Source organism: Copadichromis virginalis, linkage group LG12 (genome assembly GCF_057382275.1).
Source record: "Copadichromis virginalis isolate Kocher_CV1m ecotype Utaka linkage group LG12, C_Virginalis_male_GT1.1, whole genome shotgun sequence".
Lineage (NCBI taxonomy): Eukaryota > Metazoa > Chordata > Actinopteri > Cichliformes > Cichlidae > Copadichromis > Copadichromis virginalis.
In genome coordinates this window covers 27,963,261-27,981,395 of record NC_140629.1, presented here as the reverse complement: position 1 = coordinate 27,981,395, position 18,135 = coordinate 27,963,261, and the positions used below count along the sequence as shown (strand labels likewise).

At 40.8% G+C, this 18,135-nt stretch overlaps 1 protein-coding gene across 1 annotated transcript in view; it reads left to right on the top strand.

The window, feature by feature from the left end:
- fbxl17 (F-box and leucine-rich repeat protein 17) overlaps positions 1 to 18,135 on the top strand; it is a 225,130-nt gene that overhangs the window by 2,573 nt on the left and 204,422 nt on the right. Inside the window, exons 3-6 of the mRNA XM_085475747.1 lie at positions 92 to 451; positions 574 to 696; positions 794 to 1,051; positions 2,081 to 2,212. Coding sequence (XP_085331873.1) covers positions 92 to 451; positions 574 to 696; positions 794 to 1,051; positions 2,081 to 2,212 — 873 coding nt within the window. The remainder of the gene's footprint in view (positions 1 to 91; positions 452 to 573; positions 697 to 793; positions 1,052 to 2,080; positions 2,213 to 18,135) is intronic.

Below are 18,135 nucleotides of genomic sequence, written 5' to 3'. Positions count from 1 at the left end.
TGTCTGTGTGTGTGTGTGTGTGTGTGTGTGTGTGTGTGTGTGTGTGTGTGTGTGTGTGTGTGTGTGCGCGTGCGTGTGTGTCCGATTGCAGGTGTGTAAGAGGAAGTGCTCAGAGGTGCAAAGGTGCACCCCTTGTAAGCAGCCGCGCTGTGCCTTCGCTGCTCCTGATGGAGGGCTGGAGAATGGAGGTGGGGGGGAGGCGGCCTCGAACTCTGAAACGGGCCATTGCCACCTTCCCCTTTGCCCGCTTCCCTCCTCCTCTTCCTCCTCCGCTTCCTCTTCTTCCTCACCTGCTGATGGCTGCTGTGGGTTGGGTCTTCACGCCGATTTGCCCCACAGTTCTGACTCGTCCCCGCCCTGCGCACATAACTATGACGACTGCCAGGCAAGAAGTTCTGAAGCTGCTGATCACTTGAGTATCAATCATCTGCCTTCCTCCATCCTTCTTAAGGTCAGAAGAAGTTTTTTATTTAATGTTTTCATATGGTTTGGTGCAGACAAAGACACTGGAAAACTGAATTGTTGTCTGATGGCTTTTAAGGGACTGAAAACACCCTTTTTTTCCCCTCACAGGTGCTGTCTCACCTGACAGTAAAGGAGCGCTGTCTTTGTGCCTCTCTGGTTTGTAAGTACTGGAGGGACCTCTGCTTGGACTTCCAGTTCTGGAAGCAAATCGACCTCAGTGGCCTACAACAAGTAAGAGACACAGTTGTCTACAAAAAAGTCAGAAAGAACAGGAAACTTTGATTTCTGTGCTGATTATTGTGTCTTTTTATGTTATCTTGCTCTGCAGGTAAATGATGATCTTCTGGTGAAAATAGCTTCTCGGAGGCAGAATGTGACTGAGATTAACATCTCGGATTGCAGGGCGGTCCATGACCACGGCGTGTCCTCCCTGGCTTCACAGTGTCCTGGCTTGCAGAAATATACCGCCTACCGCTGCAAGCAGCTGGGTGACATTTCTTTGTGTGCTTTGGCTACACACTGCCCTCTTCTGGTGAAGGTGCATGTGGGCAACCAGGACAAACTGACAGATGCAGCATTGAAAAAGGTGTGGATTCAGAACTGGGGTTGACACACAATGGGCCTCATTCACTTATGTGCATATACATGTTCTTGTCCTGATCGGTACAAATGCAAAATTACAGTCATATTTATGATACATGGGAACGAGCCAGTTTTGTTCTTACCACCGTGTATAGGTTAGTGCTGCAATCAGCATACTGCCGCGTGCCCGTTCTTAATTTAACACATTTATTGAAAAAAAGAAAGAAAGAGAGATGCTAAAAACAGTTTCATTTTAGAAAAACACTGTCGTTCAAGTGAAAAGAAACAATTTGACATCAAACTTGAAACGGAAAACAAAGACAACCAGAGCATAACAAAAAGAAGAAAGCAGGTGGAGGACAAGGATCTGTCAGCCCAAGACGAGTAACTCAGCGACAGCAATTATTCTCCAGCATCTGTGGGATAGTGCCAAGAAATTAGACTTTAACTGATGACATCCAACAAGAAAGGAAGCCATCTTTAAGAGAGAGATAAGATGAGATAATGTCTATTAGAATATGTTTTTTAAAAAAAGCTTAAAACCTGTGCCTTTTTATACTCGGTGTTTTCCTTTCTTGGCTTGTAATCTCAGAGTTTATTGTGTATTTTATTCAAATTCTGAGCGCTTTTGTTCTTAAGCGGTTTTGAAAAAAATAATCACTAAAAAGAAACTTATAGTCATCAGCAGCATTAGTATTAATATTAAGTTTAAAAATGTGTGTTTACATTTTCAAGACAGCCAAACCTTCATCATTTCGTCACGTATGCATGTTCAGAGGATCGTAGAGTGCAAACAAATTCAGGAAAGAAAATAATGGGCACTCACAGATTTGGGTTTGGAGCGTTCTTTCGCTTGGTTTATTTGCAGATTTGTGTACATATTGTTTGCGAACGAGATCCAGTAGATATGAACCCCTAGTTTAAATAAAAAGCAAACACATACACCAGTCATATCAGCTTAGTGAAGATTTTGAGCAATATCTTCTTTACTTCTCTGTTTTGTTTTGTTTTATTTATTTATTTTTTACCTCAGCTGGGGGAGCACTGCAGTGAGCTGAAAGACATCCACTTGGGTCAGTGCTACGGTATCTCAGATGACGGCATCATGGCCTTGGCGAGAGGATGCCCTAAACTGCAGAGACTCTACTTGCAAGAGAACAAAATGGTCAGTTTTTACTGTTGGTTAAGGCTAAGAAGTCGTGCATTATTATAGCCCACTCAGTACGCCTTCTTCCAATAAGTACGTCAATGTCTTGAAGGTTTGCTAGACACCATCTATAATGATACACAGACTTATTCATTTCTGTCCTTCAGTATATTCCTTTTCTCACTCAAGCTTGGCTGGCAAACATTTGCAGGTGCTCCTTATCGTAGTGTTTTTTAAATATGCAGCTCAAATCTGCAAATAGCAGGGCACAATGAAAGTTTGCTGCAAGTGTCTGTCTTGTTGCTATATGGTAATCTCATCAGAGATTCTTTAAAGAAGGGAAAATATCTTTATCAGTGTGCATGATACATACACACATTATATGTTTGATAACTAACCTTTCAATCGCTTTTTGGTCTATTCTCTATAAAAGTTGATTTTGTTTTATATAATTTTTTAACTTAGTGCGACATTAGAAAGCTCAGTTGTTGTGATGCCATCTTGTCTTATTATAAAAACACCATCTGCAGTATAAAGCGACATACCTTAAACCACCACTAGATGTCGCTTTTTTCTAATTACTACAAACAGCCTTCCAGCTGCTTTCCCCTCATAGTCAGATGATTATTTGTGTAATTCTACCAGTATAGATGTGTTTTTTCTTAAACTGTATTGTTAATGTTTATGTTTTAAAAAATATTTATCTTTTAAATTATTTGGCTTGTCTGTGCCTATCCACCTGCTATCTCCATCGTTCTTGTTTCACTAATGGTTTCACCTTTTTCCCGCTACTATTTCTTTGGAGGCCATGAATAATCGTGACCTTGATGGATTGGTCTGCTTTAAGTTTTTAACAACAGCTCAGTTTGTTAAAATCCCATTCATCATCTTAATAGTATATGAAATTAGCGATTACCACTAGGTGAGAGATTAATATTGCTTCTTATAACGTTTCAGAGGACCAGTATCAATTTCAGATGGTCATTTTTCAGACGTGAAGGCGCTGAAGTTATTTTAGCTTCCTGTCATCAGGGCAGAGAGAAATGGGCTGAGCTTATATGGGAATTGTTATGTCTAGTCGCTCTGCTTGCTTGGCCTAAAATTGTCGTTAACTTTGCCAGGAGTTAAGACGACCCAGAAAGCACTTATTCTTTCTGACAGCTTAAAGGCTACCTAAGGGTCTCTGCTCCAGTCTCTCAGATATGAAGAAAACTGATTTTGTTGTTCTGTGGTAAAATGGTTTAGAATTGCAATCTTTAAGCGAGTCAGAAATATGCAGAAACACTTATTGATGCCTCTTTATGTATAATTACATTGCATATATTTTTTGATTTTTGAAGTTTCTTCAACCCTAAAGAATATAAAAGGTGTCTCAAGCTGTTGTACGCCAAAGATCTTGCTTCATACTGAAGTCTACAAGTCATGGACACACTAAAAGGTTTGAGGGCGCTTGGAAAAAGGCTTTCCTGAAAGGTTTATACAAAAAATGAAAGACTGAACTCTTGCAGAAATGTTGTGTGGGCTCAGCCCGTCTTCACTACATGAATTGATTCAGGAAAGTGCTGAGATTGGCTTTTTGGGGTTTTAGTGTGCTATAAATTGCAAAAATCATGGGAGTGTAGTGAAAGCCTCTTAAGACTACTTTGTAAAACTTCTCTTCTCATGCTGGCTTCTGTTGTGTGTTAATGTGGGTGTGAGTTTCTGTCTATCCTAATCAATCACAGATGAGGATGAGCCTTTCACTCACTCTGATCTTTTCTCTCTTTCTCGTCCTCCTCCTCCAAAATGGAATAATTAAATTGCTGCAGGATGTTGCTGTGTGGTCTGTTCACTCGCCCTCTTAACTTTTTCTTTGTCATGTGCACCCACGTACATTTTTTTCCCTTTCTGTCTTGCTTTCCTTTTTGCCATGATTGTGGTTTTACTGCCACGCTGAAGGGTTCGTTTTCTCTGTGTTAAGACCATATCAAGCTCTGGTGATGGTTCAAGACGTTTTTTGCAGGGGGGGATGCGCAACATCTCTGAATAGGCTTGTGCAACTTGAAGGACTCTTTTATGTTATTTGTTTAGCAGCAGTAGTTGTAACATTGCTATAATGTACACAGTATTTTTTGCAAAATCTTGGTAGTAATATCTGGACACTTTTGTGCCATTGGTTAGATTTTTCTTAATTTTTTTAAAAAAAAGGGGAGATGTGTAATTTCATACCCTGATTATCATGCCGAAGCAGTGTGCCCTTCCCTATGATAATGACAGTTTAAAGTTGCTAATGTAATCCCGAGGATGGCTTTTACGCTCAGTAGTGTCTCCAAATTTTGTTTACGGTTGACAAACTGGAGCTTTCGCTTTCATTGCTTGTTAACTCGGGGCCAAATCAGCCCAGGGCTATGGATAACCCTGGGCTGAGAGCGTTGTGTGAAAAGCAGGTGACTGCGGTGTGTCTGTGCCCCTCTTCTTTTGACATCCACCCTGCATTCTTTATTGGCGTTCATCCACTATTTATGCCGGAGTTGGTATTATTGCAGCAGTTGGCTTTCAAGGCTTGTTTTCATCTTCTGAAGTGTTTTCTCGCTCGCTTCCCATTCATATTCTGTTCTCTTTCAGCACCTCGAAGGGCAAAGGCTGGGAGAATAGCAAATTCCCCTTTTCCCAGACTCGCTCCAGTTTGCCGTAGGGGGGGGAGAGGCAGCCCTGAAAGTTTAACACGTTATAATCTGGAAACATTTTCGCTGGAGAAGCACTTTTCCTCACTCTCTTTTTTCCCGTGTCTTTAAACGGAAACCCCCCCCAAAACGTTATCTGCTCTCGTGTCTTGTTAAAATCAAAGCGTGTGCACTTAATTTTCCTGCAGTGTGACGGGACATTCTTCCTCTGGCTCATCTCAAAGATGCCGCGTCTGAAAATGCACTCTCTCTCCCTCTTTCCCGCTTTCCCTCTCCCCCCTCTCGCTTACGCGCACAGGCTCTGATTATTAACGGTTTTAATTAGTCCAAAATGTGGAAATGTAAGTGGAATTAGAGATGACCTAACATAGATTACCATGTGCCCTCAATTTAGTTGTAATTACCACTCTGCATGTACAATCAGAGCTTCTCTCCCTTGTTTTTTTTTTCTCCTCCCCTTTTTCGTTTTTTGACAGCTTTTTTTTTTTTAGCCCTCTCTTGTGGATATTTGGGAAGGAAGAGATGTATTTGTCTGTGGGACTTTGTGAAACACTAGAAAAAGATGAACTGTCAGTGTGAATGGTGTTTCCTGGCTATAGGTCAGTGGAGGAGGGCTCATCTCCCGTTCTGATTGGCTGGCTGTCAAGCTTGTCAGTAGTTGGGTTTTCGCTGGCAGGAGGACTGACAGTGAGGCTCCACAGGTCCAATCAAACATGATTGCAGATTAAAATGTATATTGACATTAGCAGATTTAATTAGCTGGATTAGAGGGAGAGAAAGGAAGTGATAATGATAGCTGTCAGTTATTATGGGATAGACCTTTTGACATGAACCAACACACATCGCACAAAAACACAGAGGAATATTTCAGATGGTGGCAGTGACACACATACACTCGGGAGCGGTGGGTGACTTGAATAGCTGCCATCTGCACTGGAGTCTCCTTTGGAAACTTTTTTCTTCCACATATTTGACTGTGATTAGAGATAAATAGAACCACTCTGACCAGGCGCATAAACACAGCATTACACATGCATAAACAATGTGGTGTCCATCTCCGCAATCCCCTCCAGTCTTTGTAGATGGCCATTTAGACTTTTCAGGATGTTGAATGTCAGATGTTGTCGAATGTATTAAGTCAGTTTAGTTGCTAATAGCACTGGATTATGTCCATCAGATTGGGAGGTGGGGGTAGGACTGCTCCCACTCAGAGTTTCCATGCTTTAGGATCCTGAAACATGCCAATGTTTTCTGATAGCAGATGCTGATAGTAATTATTTTTATTGTGTTGTTGTTTTTGCATTACAATGTTTGTCCGTCCATCCACTTTTTCAACTAAAGGTTGACAATCTGGGATAGCGGCTGGAGCCTGTCCCAGCTGTTGAGGGTGAAGGGCGCAAACACAAAGAGAAAGACATCAGTTCATTCTCATCGTCACACCTACGACCACCTAAGTCAACACATTTTTTCCTTAATGTTATATTTTATTTCCCGAGTCCTCGTTTTACTGGGATTTTCAACAACTTTGACATAAGCAATGGAAAATTTCAAGTCTTTTCAAAACTTGGCTTTGCCTTTTTTTTCACACCTCAAAGATAAAAGTGATGTATTTTCATCAGTAACATGGTTTCCATAAACTCAACGATAAACCGAATATTTGTGTTGAGCTTGTTGTTTAAACGTTGGAAAACAGCAGCTGACAAAATGAAAAAATGATCAGCACAAATCATCTGAAGAACAGACAAATTGGTAAATGATCAATAGTAGAAACAATAAAACACTATAAATAATTGAAAGTTGCAGACTCATTTGGAAGAAGCTAAGAGGCTTGTTTATTGTAAGGAAATAAACTGTGATTTATACACTTCTTCTCATTATTATTATTATTATTGTTTACATTCTCATCATGTGGCCTATGTTAACAGCGGATTCCTCTCCCTCGCACATCTTCCTCTTTCCTCTTTTGAAGTGCATTTGTATTGATCTGTGTCCCCACAAAGACGGCTCTGTATGTGCGTGCGGCTTTTTTTTGCCGTTCGGCCTTTGCCTAAAGCGTAATCAGATGCATTAATGAGCACTGACTTTAACTCGAACAGCCGGCTGCACTCAGACGCAGACTTCGTCGATATGTTCTCTCTGCTGTCTGCCCAAGAACAAAACAAGTTTTGAAAAGAAGAAAGTGAAAGCGTTTTTCAAAATGCGAGTCTGTGAACTTTCCTCCAAAGCGATATTTCACCTTGCTGCCATGTTTTCTTTTCAATATTAGTTACTGCGGTAAAGAGTCAGGATCAACATTCTTTTGTGTGTGTGTGTGTGTGTGTGTCCCACAGTCTATCAATAACACAGTCTAAATTACTTTGTAAAAAAGACGAAAAACACTTCGGTGTGGCAGGATGCTCTCTTGGATTCCTCGAGTGGCTCATGGAAATGTTAAAAGTATTAACCTTGTGGAAAGAAAACAAAGTCAAGTGAATGACTCACATTATAATGGAGAAGTGGGACGGGCCGCACAGCTGACTTTATACTGCTGAACAGTGACAGAATGCCAAAAAATGACACCGGCTATGAATCAGATATTTGTTTGGGCAGGGCAGCTAACCTGTGCTAGTAATGTCTACATTGATGTAACGATGGAAGTAAATGAGTTTTTACCAGCAGGAGCAAGAATCAAAATGATTCTTACATTTTACTTCACTTTTATGTTAGCTTATATACCTTTTTAAAAAGAAAATGAAAGTGTGTTCCAAGGCGTGCCAACACAGAGCTTTAACTTATGCTCATTTGTTTTAAATAAAGGGTTTTGAACACATCAGCAATGAAAACATTAACAGTTTTTGAATGTGTTTCTATTAAGGCAGGTTATTATTAAGGCAAAACTCTGGCTTTGTTATAAACTGTTGTTTTAATTTGTTGCTCTAATTTGTCCTGTTTAAATCATTATAGCTCCTTGTACTGACTGTATTGCTTGACTTTGTTTTATCTTAGTCTATGTTGCCTCAAAAACCTATCAGTGACAAGGGCAGCAAATTAGCTCATGGTCAAAGTCCTACACTCATTTCATTGGTTGCCTTTTACTTCAGTTTATGAGAATGTCATCTCTTTAAAAATAAAATAAAAGAATGAACCTGTATCTCTTACAGAGCTTGCAAACTGCCCTCACAAGTGCACGGTAGACGGTTGCAGAGAAACCAGTTTGATCTTGTTTGATTTGCCTGGTTTTCAACTGCAGAGGGTGTAGTAGGACTGGATAAGAGCAGTAATACGACAGTGAATGAGCAGCGAGTGAGTTTATTTTCCTCTAGTACTTAAGACTGCACATAAAAAAACAAACCAAAAAACAAAAAGGTGTTTTTAGAAACTTGAACATCTCAAAAAGTATTAAATTCACACACATTTTCTGTTTACCTACTCCTGAGAAGTCATTTACCGAGAGTCTGATTTGGAGGAGAATCATGTCGCGTAACCTGTTGGTAGTGAGGCTGTAATATTTTCCTGCACGAGGATGCGTGTGTAGAATGGCTGATGAGTTTTTGTGGCCTTCGCGTCCTTTCCGATGTCACATAATTCATGTCAGCATTTGAATTTTATTGAAATGAAAATAAGCATTTTCTCACCTGTAGCGAGAAACTCTGAATGGCCTTTGCAGTGGTAATACATAATCTCCAAGTAGTGGAGATGTTGTAGCAGCGCTCATCTCCATGACGTTATCAAGCATTCGCCCGCAGCTACTGGAGTACCAGAAAAAGCACTGAAGAATGTTAATGCGGGTCTGACTTCCATTTCGATTCATTTTCTCTCCTTTGCTTACTCTGGCTGAGCACATGGACGGACTGCAGTCGGAGGCGGGGGCTAAAGCTGAGATGAAACCCGCATTTAATTTCATTTTTTATTTTGTTACTGGGTGGTGAGTGCTCAGGCTGTGAAAAATTTGTCCTGCCCCTAGGCTAATAACTCAATGTTGTAAGATTTTAAAAGCTGACACTTTTTCTTTTTTCAAAGATGAATCTGAAAAAGGAATACTTATGTTGGATGAAGATGAGTGCTATAATATGAGCACGACCAAAATCATCTGTCAACGAAAACAAAGTTTTATCACCGTAGAGCGAATGAAGAGTCTTTTTCCTCTAAGTGAAATGCATTTTATCGTTAGTTTAATTATATTAACTTTCAGTTTTACTTCAGTCTAGCTACTTGGTGACCTGTGTGAAAGTCAAACTGTGGTAACTCACAGATGTATTTTTTGGTGGTCGATCTGGCCTTAACGGGCAGCAGCAAGTTGGAAAGGTTATGGCAACACTGCAGCCGGTAAGTTTTTGACCATCAGTAAAATTGGCACCCGTTTCAGTTTTCCAGAGGGCCAGCACTGGGCTTTGACCTGGCCGGTGTTTAAAGAGCATTGCTTTAGAGGCCCTCTGTTTATCCAGCCCCAGACAGCAGCAGCTTCTGACACCCAGCCAGGGATGTCACTATGATTCATGGCCCTTTCCGACACCTCGCTCATGCCTTTACTCTTCTTAATCTCTTTGCACTCTCTCTCTTCCTCCCCTCTCTCCTTCTCTCCGATGATGAGTTTTCCTTTTGTTTGAGAAGGGCAGAAATGATGTCATCATTTAAAGCCAGAGCCCGACGTCGGGACGGAGGCCTCGTCTTTAGCCTGTGAACTAGTTTGTGTGTGCATCGTGATGAATAGCCCTCCCCTGGGATTCGCTTCTGTCCTGTTTATGGAGAAAAGACAGATGTGTAGCACAGCAGAGACTTGGACAAAGTCTACCTGCCTTATTTCAAACTTTGTACCCTCCGTGCACGCGTGTGGTCCTCTTACTTATCTCCTCACTCTCCTCTCAAACAAGGCATGCGCTCCCTCTCAATTGCACTTCCCCTCTGTTGCCCTCTCCTGCTGCCGTCTGTCTTTAAGAGACCAAACTCGCTCTAAATGCTGACTTCATTAGTGATAGGAAGCACAAAGCCATCCGTAGGACCATTTATAGATGTTGTGGTTTATCTGTCTATTTATGTGCATGATCCATCCTCCTCCCCCCTCATCTACTATCTCACCCTCCACCAAGCGTCTTCCTTTACCTCCCGCTGTGATGCATTTGGGGCCGGTGATCGCGGCAGCGGTTCAATACTTGGGGTAATGAATGTGTTTAATAAGCACAGTGGGTCGATGGACTTAATGAAGGTGTGACAGAAGATGGGCCTGGAGAATGCTGCTCTAACAAGACTCTAACGAGCCTCTGGGGTTAACGAGGTCACGCTGTAATTGGGATTCCCTCACCTGTACAGTTTCTGTTTGTCTGTTTTCGGTCCACCGGTCTCAGCTTCTAAAGTACGTCCACTCTTGTACATTTCTTTGTTCCTCTATTGTGCTGTCACTGCTCTTTGAAAATGATTTTTTTTCCTCTCCACTGCCTGCTCCGTCTCTATTTGCTCGCTGCACAGTGCTTCCCTCTGTCTTCTCATAATTTTTCTGTCCATCTCTCACATACAGCTTTATGTTAGCTTCTGTTTCACTGCAGCTCGTCCATCTTTTCAAGGACAACCTGGCTAAGGAATGCTGGCTGAAATACATTAGAATCCTTTTTTATTTAATTTGTTTTACATTTCTAATGTTAGTCTCTAAAAGGCATGTCTGGAGGCTTGGAGTTTGTATTGCTGTAGAAATCTGACATCAGGAAAAAAAATCAAACAAACCATCAACCTGTACAGCCACTTTTCCTTTGTATCTGTTTGCGTAGCTCTTGACTTAATAGACAAATGTACTTAAATGGCTTGGACCACAATAAGAAGGAAGGGGGCACATACACTAGCACATTTCAGGTACCTGAAGACCTAAAAGTATTCCTTTTTGATAAAGTTTATAGTTGGGGCTGGATCAACGATTCCTTGGGTATACTACTATAAGCGCAGGCTACCTCCCATAATGCACGGAGCGTTTCTTCTTCACTCTATTGCATGTCATTAAGTTTACTGCTTATCATTAAATTTTGTGTTCTTTCGCTCATAGTTTGTGCTTTGTCCTTGTCTCTCTCTGCTCTCCTTTTTTGTCTTTTCTTTCCACCAACATCCCAACTGGGCGTGGCAGATTGCAGCCCCTCCCTGAGCCTGGTTCTGCCAAAGGTTTCTTCCTGTTAAGGGGGAGTTCGTCGTCCCCGCTGTCACAGGGTGCTTACTTCTGGGGGATGGTCTAATTGTTTGTGTTTTCTTTCAAATATTGGGTTTTTAATTTCCAGTATGAAGCACCTTGAGGTGACTGTTGCTGCGAGTTGGTACCAGACAAATAAACTTAATTTTTAATTTTTTGGGGGGAGGGTTACCTAAAAGTATTTGTAATAAGAGCTGTTTGAGTTCTCTAAATATTAATGAAAGGTACTTCAGTGCTTCCTTTCTTGCCTCCTTTAGCATAGGACAAGCTAGACCATCCTTTATGAAAATTCTATCCCATAATTAATAGCGCCGCACCCTCCTTTCCATAACATGCTGATATGTTTTGAATTTTCAGCATCAGGCTGTTGAACCCACAGCTGAACTCTGAACATTACGCTGCTGTAATAAAATCTGCCTCTTGTCGAGGTGTTGCCTTGCATGAAGAAAGCAGATTTATATAAGCTTTCTAAATCAACTTTATGATCAAAGTGCATTTAAGGTTTGCTGTTGTTCGGTTAGTATCGGTAATATTCATTGTTATATTGCCAGCCTTTAGGAATATCATGAATTAATTTTTACTGCGGGTCAGCTGGGATAAGTTATGGATGAAGGGAATTTTTCTTCGGTCATAGAAATCCTCAAAAAGGTGGAGGAAACACTGAGTTGCACACAATCATCTCTCCACCAGGAAAAAAAAGATTTATTTCTTTGTACTGGATACATGTTCTCTTTTCTTTAAAATTTCAGCTTTAGGAATGAAATGCTTCACCGGTGGTTCTCGTTTATATGACCTACACGAAACAACACGCTAAGAACACGTGGTGACGTGAAACGCAGCAGACCATCAAATTCTTCTTCGCACCTTGCCCTCATGATGCTTTCCATAAGGTCAAGGAAAAGCGATGAGGAAAAGCAGATACAAGGCAGTTATTTGGACTCGACTCTTTGGACTTATCTTTGACTCGACTCACAAAGTACAGGCTTTGCTGTCACTATGGTAACACTTGACCAGTTTTTAACTGGTGGGCTCCCTCTTGTGATGGACTTTCAGAAGTGTTGGTTTGACAGGAAATACCCCCGTCCCGTGAAACTTTTTGTTGTTGTTTTGTTTTTTTTAAAGAGCTCTCAAGTGTCCTTTATAGTTTATAAAATATCAGAATTGGTGGATTGCTGTTAAATGGGCCTAAACAACTGTCAGAAAGCACTTATCCTCAAAGTACTTTTTCTTTTATATAGTCTAAAAAAATATAACTGCAACAAGCAACTACTTGCTATGTGATACTTATTTGTTTCTGTATCATCGGTGTCAGTAGAAATCAAAGACTTGCAGGTTTCCAGAAATGACTGAAGCAGCTCCCCTAGAAATTGTTGACATTTTTCAAACTTCTGTCTTAATCAGTCTTCTCTGTTTGAACCCTGTCTTCTTCTAAGTGAATCCAAATGGAAGTACCAAACTGTGGGTGATTGAAAAATTAATATACAAATATTCGTCCCATGTTGCGTCTCAATTTCACAGTCTTGACGTGCATTTTCTCCCGAGTCTGCACCGTATGACTACGCCTGTTAGTGATTCAGTCAGCTTAACAGCTAAGCAGGTTTTAAATAGCTGTCACTTGAGCGGCATGCTTGCCACCTGTTGAGATTCTACTTGATGTTCATTGTAGTGAATTCCTTTTGTTTCCACTTTTGTGTGTGTGTGTGTGTGTGTGTGCGTCTGTCTACGGTCTAAGAAAGTGCCTGAACAAAAAGCACTATGTCGTGTCTTTATTGCTTGCCATGTTTTGTTGCACCAGTGGGAGCTTCTTTCGCTCTCTGTTTACTTCTACCTTCACTCTTATTTTTCTTTGACTTAAAAATGTTCCACTCTTGTCTCTTTAGACTTGTGAACTTCATAGGAACCCTTGTTTTGCGCTTCAGAAAATGTCATGTGCGTTTCTTTTGCTGATAAGGTTGTGGCTTTGTTAAAGTTCTTGATTTAAGCACATAACAAATGTGGTTTTTTTTGCTCTCAACTCTTTTTCCACTTGCTCAGAGTGTTTATGCAATCGATTTCAATATTGTTAAAGTCTTTTCAGTCCAATCAGACTGCCTCCCACTCCTGTGTTTGCGAAGGCTCTGTTACTCTCTGCTTCCTGTCTCCCCGGCACCAGTATTTCACCAGCGGAAAAGTGTGACTTCTTGAACCTCACATTTCTTCTCCTGCCATTGCCAGAGTGCAACAGTGTTATGAGATATAGCATAGAGACAAACAATCGATTAATGGTGCACTTAGCTTGGCTAATTAACAGCTGTGTAGAAGTGGAGAAAGCATCGAGCAGCATCAGGGAGGTTGTTTTCCCATCGTCAAGACCCCAGATAACCTTTGGAACATAGATCACTTTACACCATGATTTACATTACAGGTCACAGGGCCTTGGTGCTCTGTAGACATCCTTGTATATTGCTTAATGTCAGCTTTGTAACTGGGAAGCACTGGTGACTGAGGTGAACAGAGTTACAGAGTTTGACTTCTGTAGTTGCGCCTCTAGTGAAAACACAATTTTGAGAAGCAGTTTTTGCCTTACGAGTACTCCGTCGTCAGAATATCCACAGAGCTTTTCCTGTTATTGGAAACTTTTCTCTTCTTTTTTTTCCTGCTGGGAAACAAATTAAGTGTGTGACAGATTCTACCCTATTTCTTCCTCATATTTCTTCCTGCCTTTCACCCTTTTTTCCTTGTCAAAGTGCTTCTGTCCTTTGAGAGTGAGAGTGACACAAGCAGCAGATTTTATTGTCACCTGCCACTCTAAATCCCGCTTTACCTCTTCTTTTCCCTCCTCTTTATTTATCTCCCTTTGCTACACTCCTCTGCTCCTCTCCGTTCTACCTCCAGCGTGAATTTGCCTTGGTTCAATTAGCTCTCAATTAAAAGTGAATTTGGTGAAAATGAGTGCACTCCAGAGAAGGCAGAGCTGATGGGCTGCCCGGCTGGCTGGCTGTACACTTCTGCCTCATGTATTTTAGGACATACAAAGTAAATTATGCGTGTGTTGTTGAGTGACGGCAGCTGATTTGCATTTAGATAAATCCCTGTGGATGTCTGGTTGTCATTGAGATTCAGAATGCTGAATCCAGTGGCCCTCTACCCGGGCACTATTACTTGGCGGGGTTGGGGGTGTGAGCGTGGGGTGCTACCTGGAGCTTTTGCCCCACATTTTTAGACAGTGGTGAAGGGATGGAAATGGAAATATGAGCTATTACTAGGAACATAGGTGTGTTCACTTGTGTCTCTGCTCAAAATGAATTTGCGTCTGACCTTTCTATACCGGGACTGGCCTAACATAATGACTAATCAGAAGTGAACGCACATAATTGGAAGACGCCGCATCCTTTTAGACAAAGTGTTCAAAGGCAAAGAACTGCTGAAGGTGTGGGTGTTCAATTTCCACTTTTATAATTAAAAAAGAAAAAGACACTTTAAGCTGCATTTAATGAAACTGTAGACAACGGGTGGTATGCAGTGTTCAGAAGCTGACTGTTTTCATTAGTTCTTTTTGATTATACAGAAACTGCTCCTCAGTAGTCGGCTGAAATTATCTTGTGTAATGTTCTGTTCTCTGGTGGAAGCTCATGTTAAATATATTTTCATTTCTTAATCCTGTTTGATGATGCATGTAGACAGTTGTGCACATGGAGGCTCCGTTATTGCACACACAGCACAGACAAGCTTATTAAAAGCTAAAATCAAAACTTAAGGGAAACATCGTTGGCTTCTGTAAAATGAAGTGTGTATAAACCACTGATCAATTCCTTAACTTTGAACACGTTTGTCAGTTTGTCAAAAGTAGCATCCGGCCATCATGTGCTGGATCACTTGGTTGTTGATGTCGGTGTTTATACCGGATGTTGTGGTCTGGTGCTTTTGGCCTATGATGGATTGTCAGAGGGTGGAGGCGGCTTGCCGCTGATTGACAGTTGGGGCTGAGTGCAGGCAGATGGGCCGTAGTGGCTGTAAATATGAAGTCTGTGTGACAGGTGAAGGTCACTGTGGTGGGCGGTAGAGGAGAGGAAAACTGAGCCTGGTTGGAAGACAAGTGAATGAGTAGAAGTCAGTCTGTCCATGTGTTAAGGTGAGAGAATGAGTAAGAGGTTGCCATGGTTCCTGCCGATGCACAGATTTTTGCAGCGAAATAAAACTGATCCTCCTTATTCACCTTGTTTAAGAAGAAGAAAAAATATATACATATATATTATAATTCAGTGTTTATATATAGATAAAAAAACTTAATGCATAATTAAATCAACAGGTTATTGCTTCAGTTTTACGTTGTGCTGGATGAATGTGGATGTGATTGAAGCTTGTAGCGAAGTACTCGACTGCTCTGAGATCCATCTCTCTTTTTCAAAAATAACTGTGGTGTGTGCAACATTTTGCATACAACACAGTTATTGTCCTTTTGGAAGAATAATTTTGCGAGGTGATAACGTGTCTTTTGTCCAGTGTATCGTTTTCACAAAGTCACAGTCAGCGGGCCTTTGTGAGCTTGAAGATGGATGCATATGCTGCACAGACTTGACGTTGAATGATTCACATTAGCATCCATTACGCTGCTTTTCTTGATCTTCATTATTCTGATTTCCAGCATTGCTCGATCATTTTCATTCAATTGCGGGAAGCCCAAATCACGATTGAGGTTAAAATATGGTTAAATGTGCAATCTTAGAAAAAATACAAAAACCTTTGCTTATATTCTGATAAAAATTCATGTTTTCACCTGAAGGTCAAGGTCAGAGATGAAGTTTTCTGGAAACTTTGTGAATGTGATACCTCGAGAATGAGCTAATGTGGGATTTTGATACCATAGGTGTGTCACCCAGGAGGGTGACTGGTAATACTGGTGGCAACTGGTATTTTTTTTAATTTTTAGTCAGCGCTCTGGTGAAATGTAATTAACTAAAGCATATTTTGGTGTATCACTCCTATAATTTCTTGGAAAATGACACTTTATATTAGCCAGTTTCTAATATAATTCATATTTTTGCATGTTGGCTCACTGAAGTGGCCTATTAGTGCAGTTAATGGAACTGAGCCATTGTTAATGTTATTAATGCCACCCCTGCCTTCCCTACAAAGTCAGAATATCTGCTGTAAAAAAGGTGGATAATGGCTGTAGGTGTGCACGGCGGAGCTGAAGCAGGAGTGTGGAGGAACTGCTGGGCTGAATTTAACAAGAGGATTAGTTAAAAATATTTTTCAGCCAAAGAATGTAATTTCGTTCAGAGATTTAAGATGCCAAACAGGAATTGTTGTTGACCTTCACATTACCTTCAGTTTTGGCTTTTTAGTCATAGTAGAAAGAGTCTGCGCTGTAAAGTTTAACAGTATCACAGAGCTCTCACTCTTTCTGCTTTTGTTTTTATCCTCTAGCCTTAAGTGAACTATATTGATATAAAAAAAAAACAGTAATCCTAAACTGATTGCTCTCCTTTGACTGTGTCTGTGCCGTACAGGCTAATGGCAGTCAGGAAACTCTTTGCTCTACCTCCTTTACTGTACCTTCCTCTATTGATCTCTTCCTCTTCCACTTTAACTCCCTCTCCTCGTGGAATAATCCTTTGCTGTGTTCCCATGTCTCTTGGAGCTATGCCAGAGAAGTGTGGGGTTACCACAACTGGAGACGCCACACACACAGAAGCAGGCAGACTGCATATACCCTTTCAAAGATCTCCCTTTGTGGGACAATGGAGGAATGTGCCAGGGGACGCCCATGTTGACTGTAGAGGGTCTTCCGGGACTTGGGGAAATTTTCAGAATAGCACTAGGTAAAGGAAGCCTCGCTTCCTAAAGGGGTTCATCAAAGGAATATGATAAGAATCCCACCATATTCATTTACTTTCATGCACCCTTCTGTTAAAGATCCTGACAGCTTTTCTAGAAGAAATACTGAGGTTAATCACTTTGGTTATATATAAAGGAAAGTGGTGGGAGAATAGCAGAAATATATGATATTTATATTTGGATTATTATATTTTTAATGTAACTTCTTCAATGTAACATCAGTTATCTTTCCTCAGTTTTTTTTATACATATTTTATTTTGAGTAAATCAAGTGAAACTGTACGCTGTACTGTTTCTGTCTGTTTCAGTTGTTGTACTGGCTGTGTTAGGAAGTAGGCAGCAGTGCGCCTCCTTATTTGCATATTTTTGTGTCCGTATTTATTTTATCTATAACACATGGTAAAAGAAACTGAGAGATGTTAAAAGGAGCAGAGGATCATGCAATCCTTGCTTTTACCTTGCCATATTTCACTAAATCCTTTACTTCATTTTCTGCACCAGATCCAAATCCCTGCAAATAGCACAGAAAACATCATGGCAAACAGCAAAAATAAAAGAATAAAATAAAAGATAAATAATAACACGAATGCCTGATAAAAGGTCTGTTTTCTGTCTAGCTCCATCACACTCACTCATTCTCAACCAACCTTCATCTTTGTGGGGCTGCTGTGACATCGTGCCTGGGTTTACCGTAATGACTCTAATAGCACTGAAAAGTACAGAGCTGCTGCTTTCAGGAACCGTTGGAATTCTTTCAATTGAGGAAAAAACGTGGCAAAACACGTATCACACCTGTCATTCATCCACTGGTTGTTGGCTACTATGGCAAAGTAGTGAAGTAAACAAAAGAGTCTAGCTTTCTAGCAGTCTAGCAAATCTAGCATTAATTCAATTAGCCACCAATTAGCCAGCCCTGCTATTGTAGCCATCATTGCTGACTTAACTTTCCTAGGAATATCAGCAAATGCATCAGTCACCTCAGTAATGGTTGCAAAACTCTAATAACCGTCCCTAAAGTGGCGCCCAGTCATTAAAAACCTCGAGAACCCTTAAAGTGAAGCGACTCCCCAATGGCAAGCGCAGTATCCTGCCACTGTGCGATTAAAATCCAGCTAATTAAAAGTTCAGAGCAAACTTGTAAATGTCAAATACTGATTCTGTTCTTGGCAGCCTTTTACACTCTACTGCTTCATCCTGTGTGATGAAACAGGTCTTTACCTCATAATGTGAGAGACGGCAAAGCCGAATAATGGGCTGTTGAATATTATGTTACCGTATTTTTGTAGAGTATTATGTTGTGTGCAGCGGCTCTC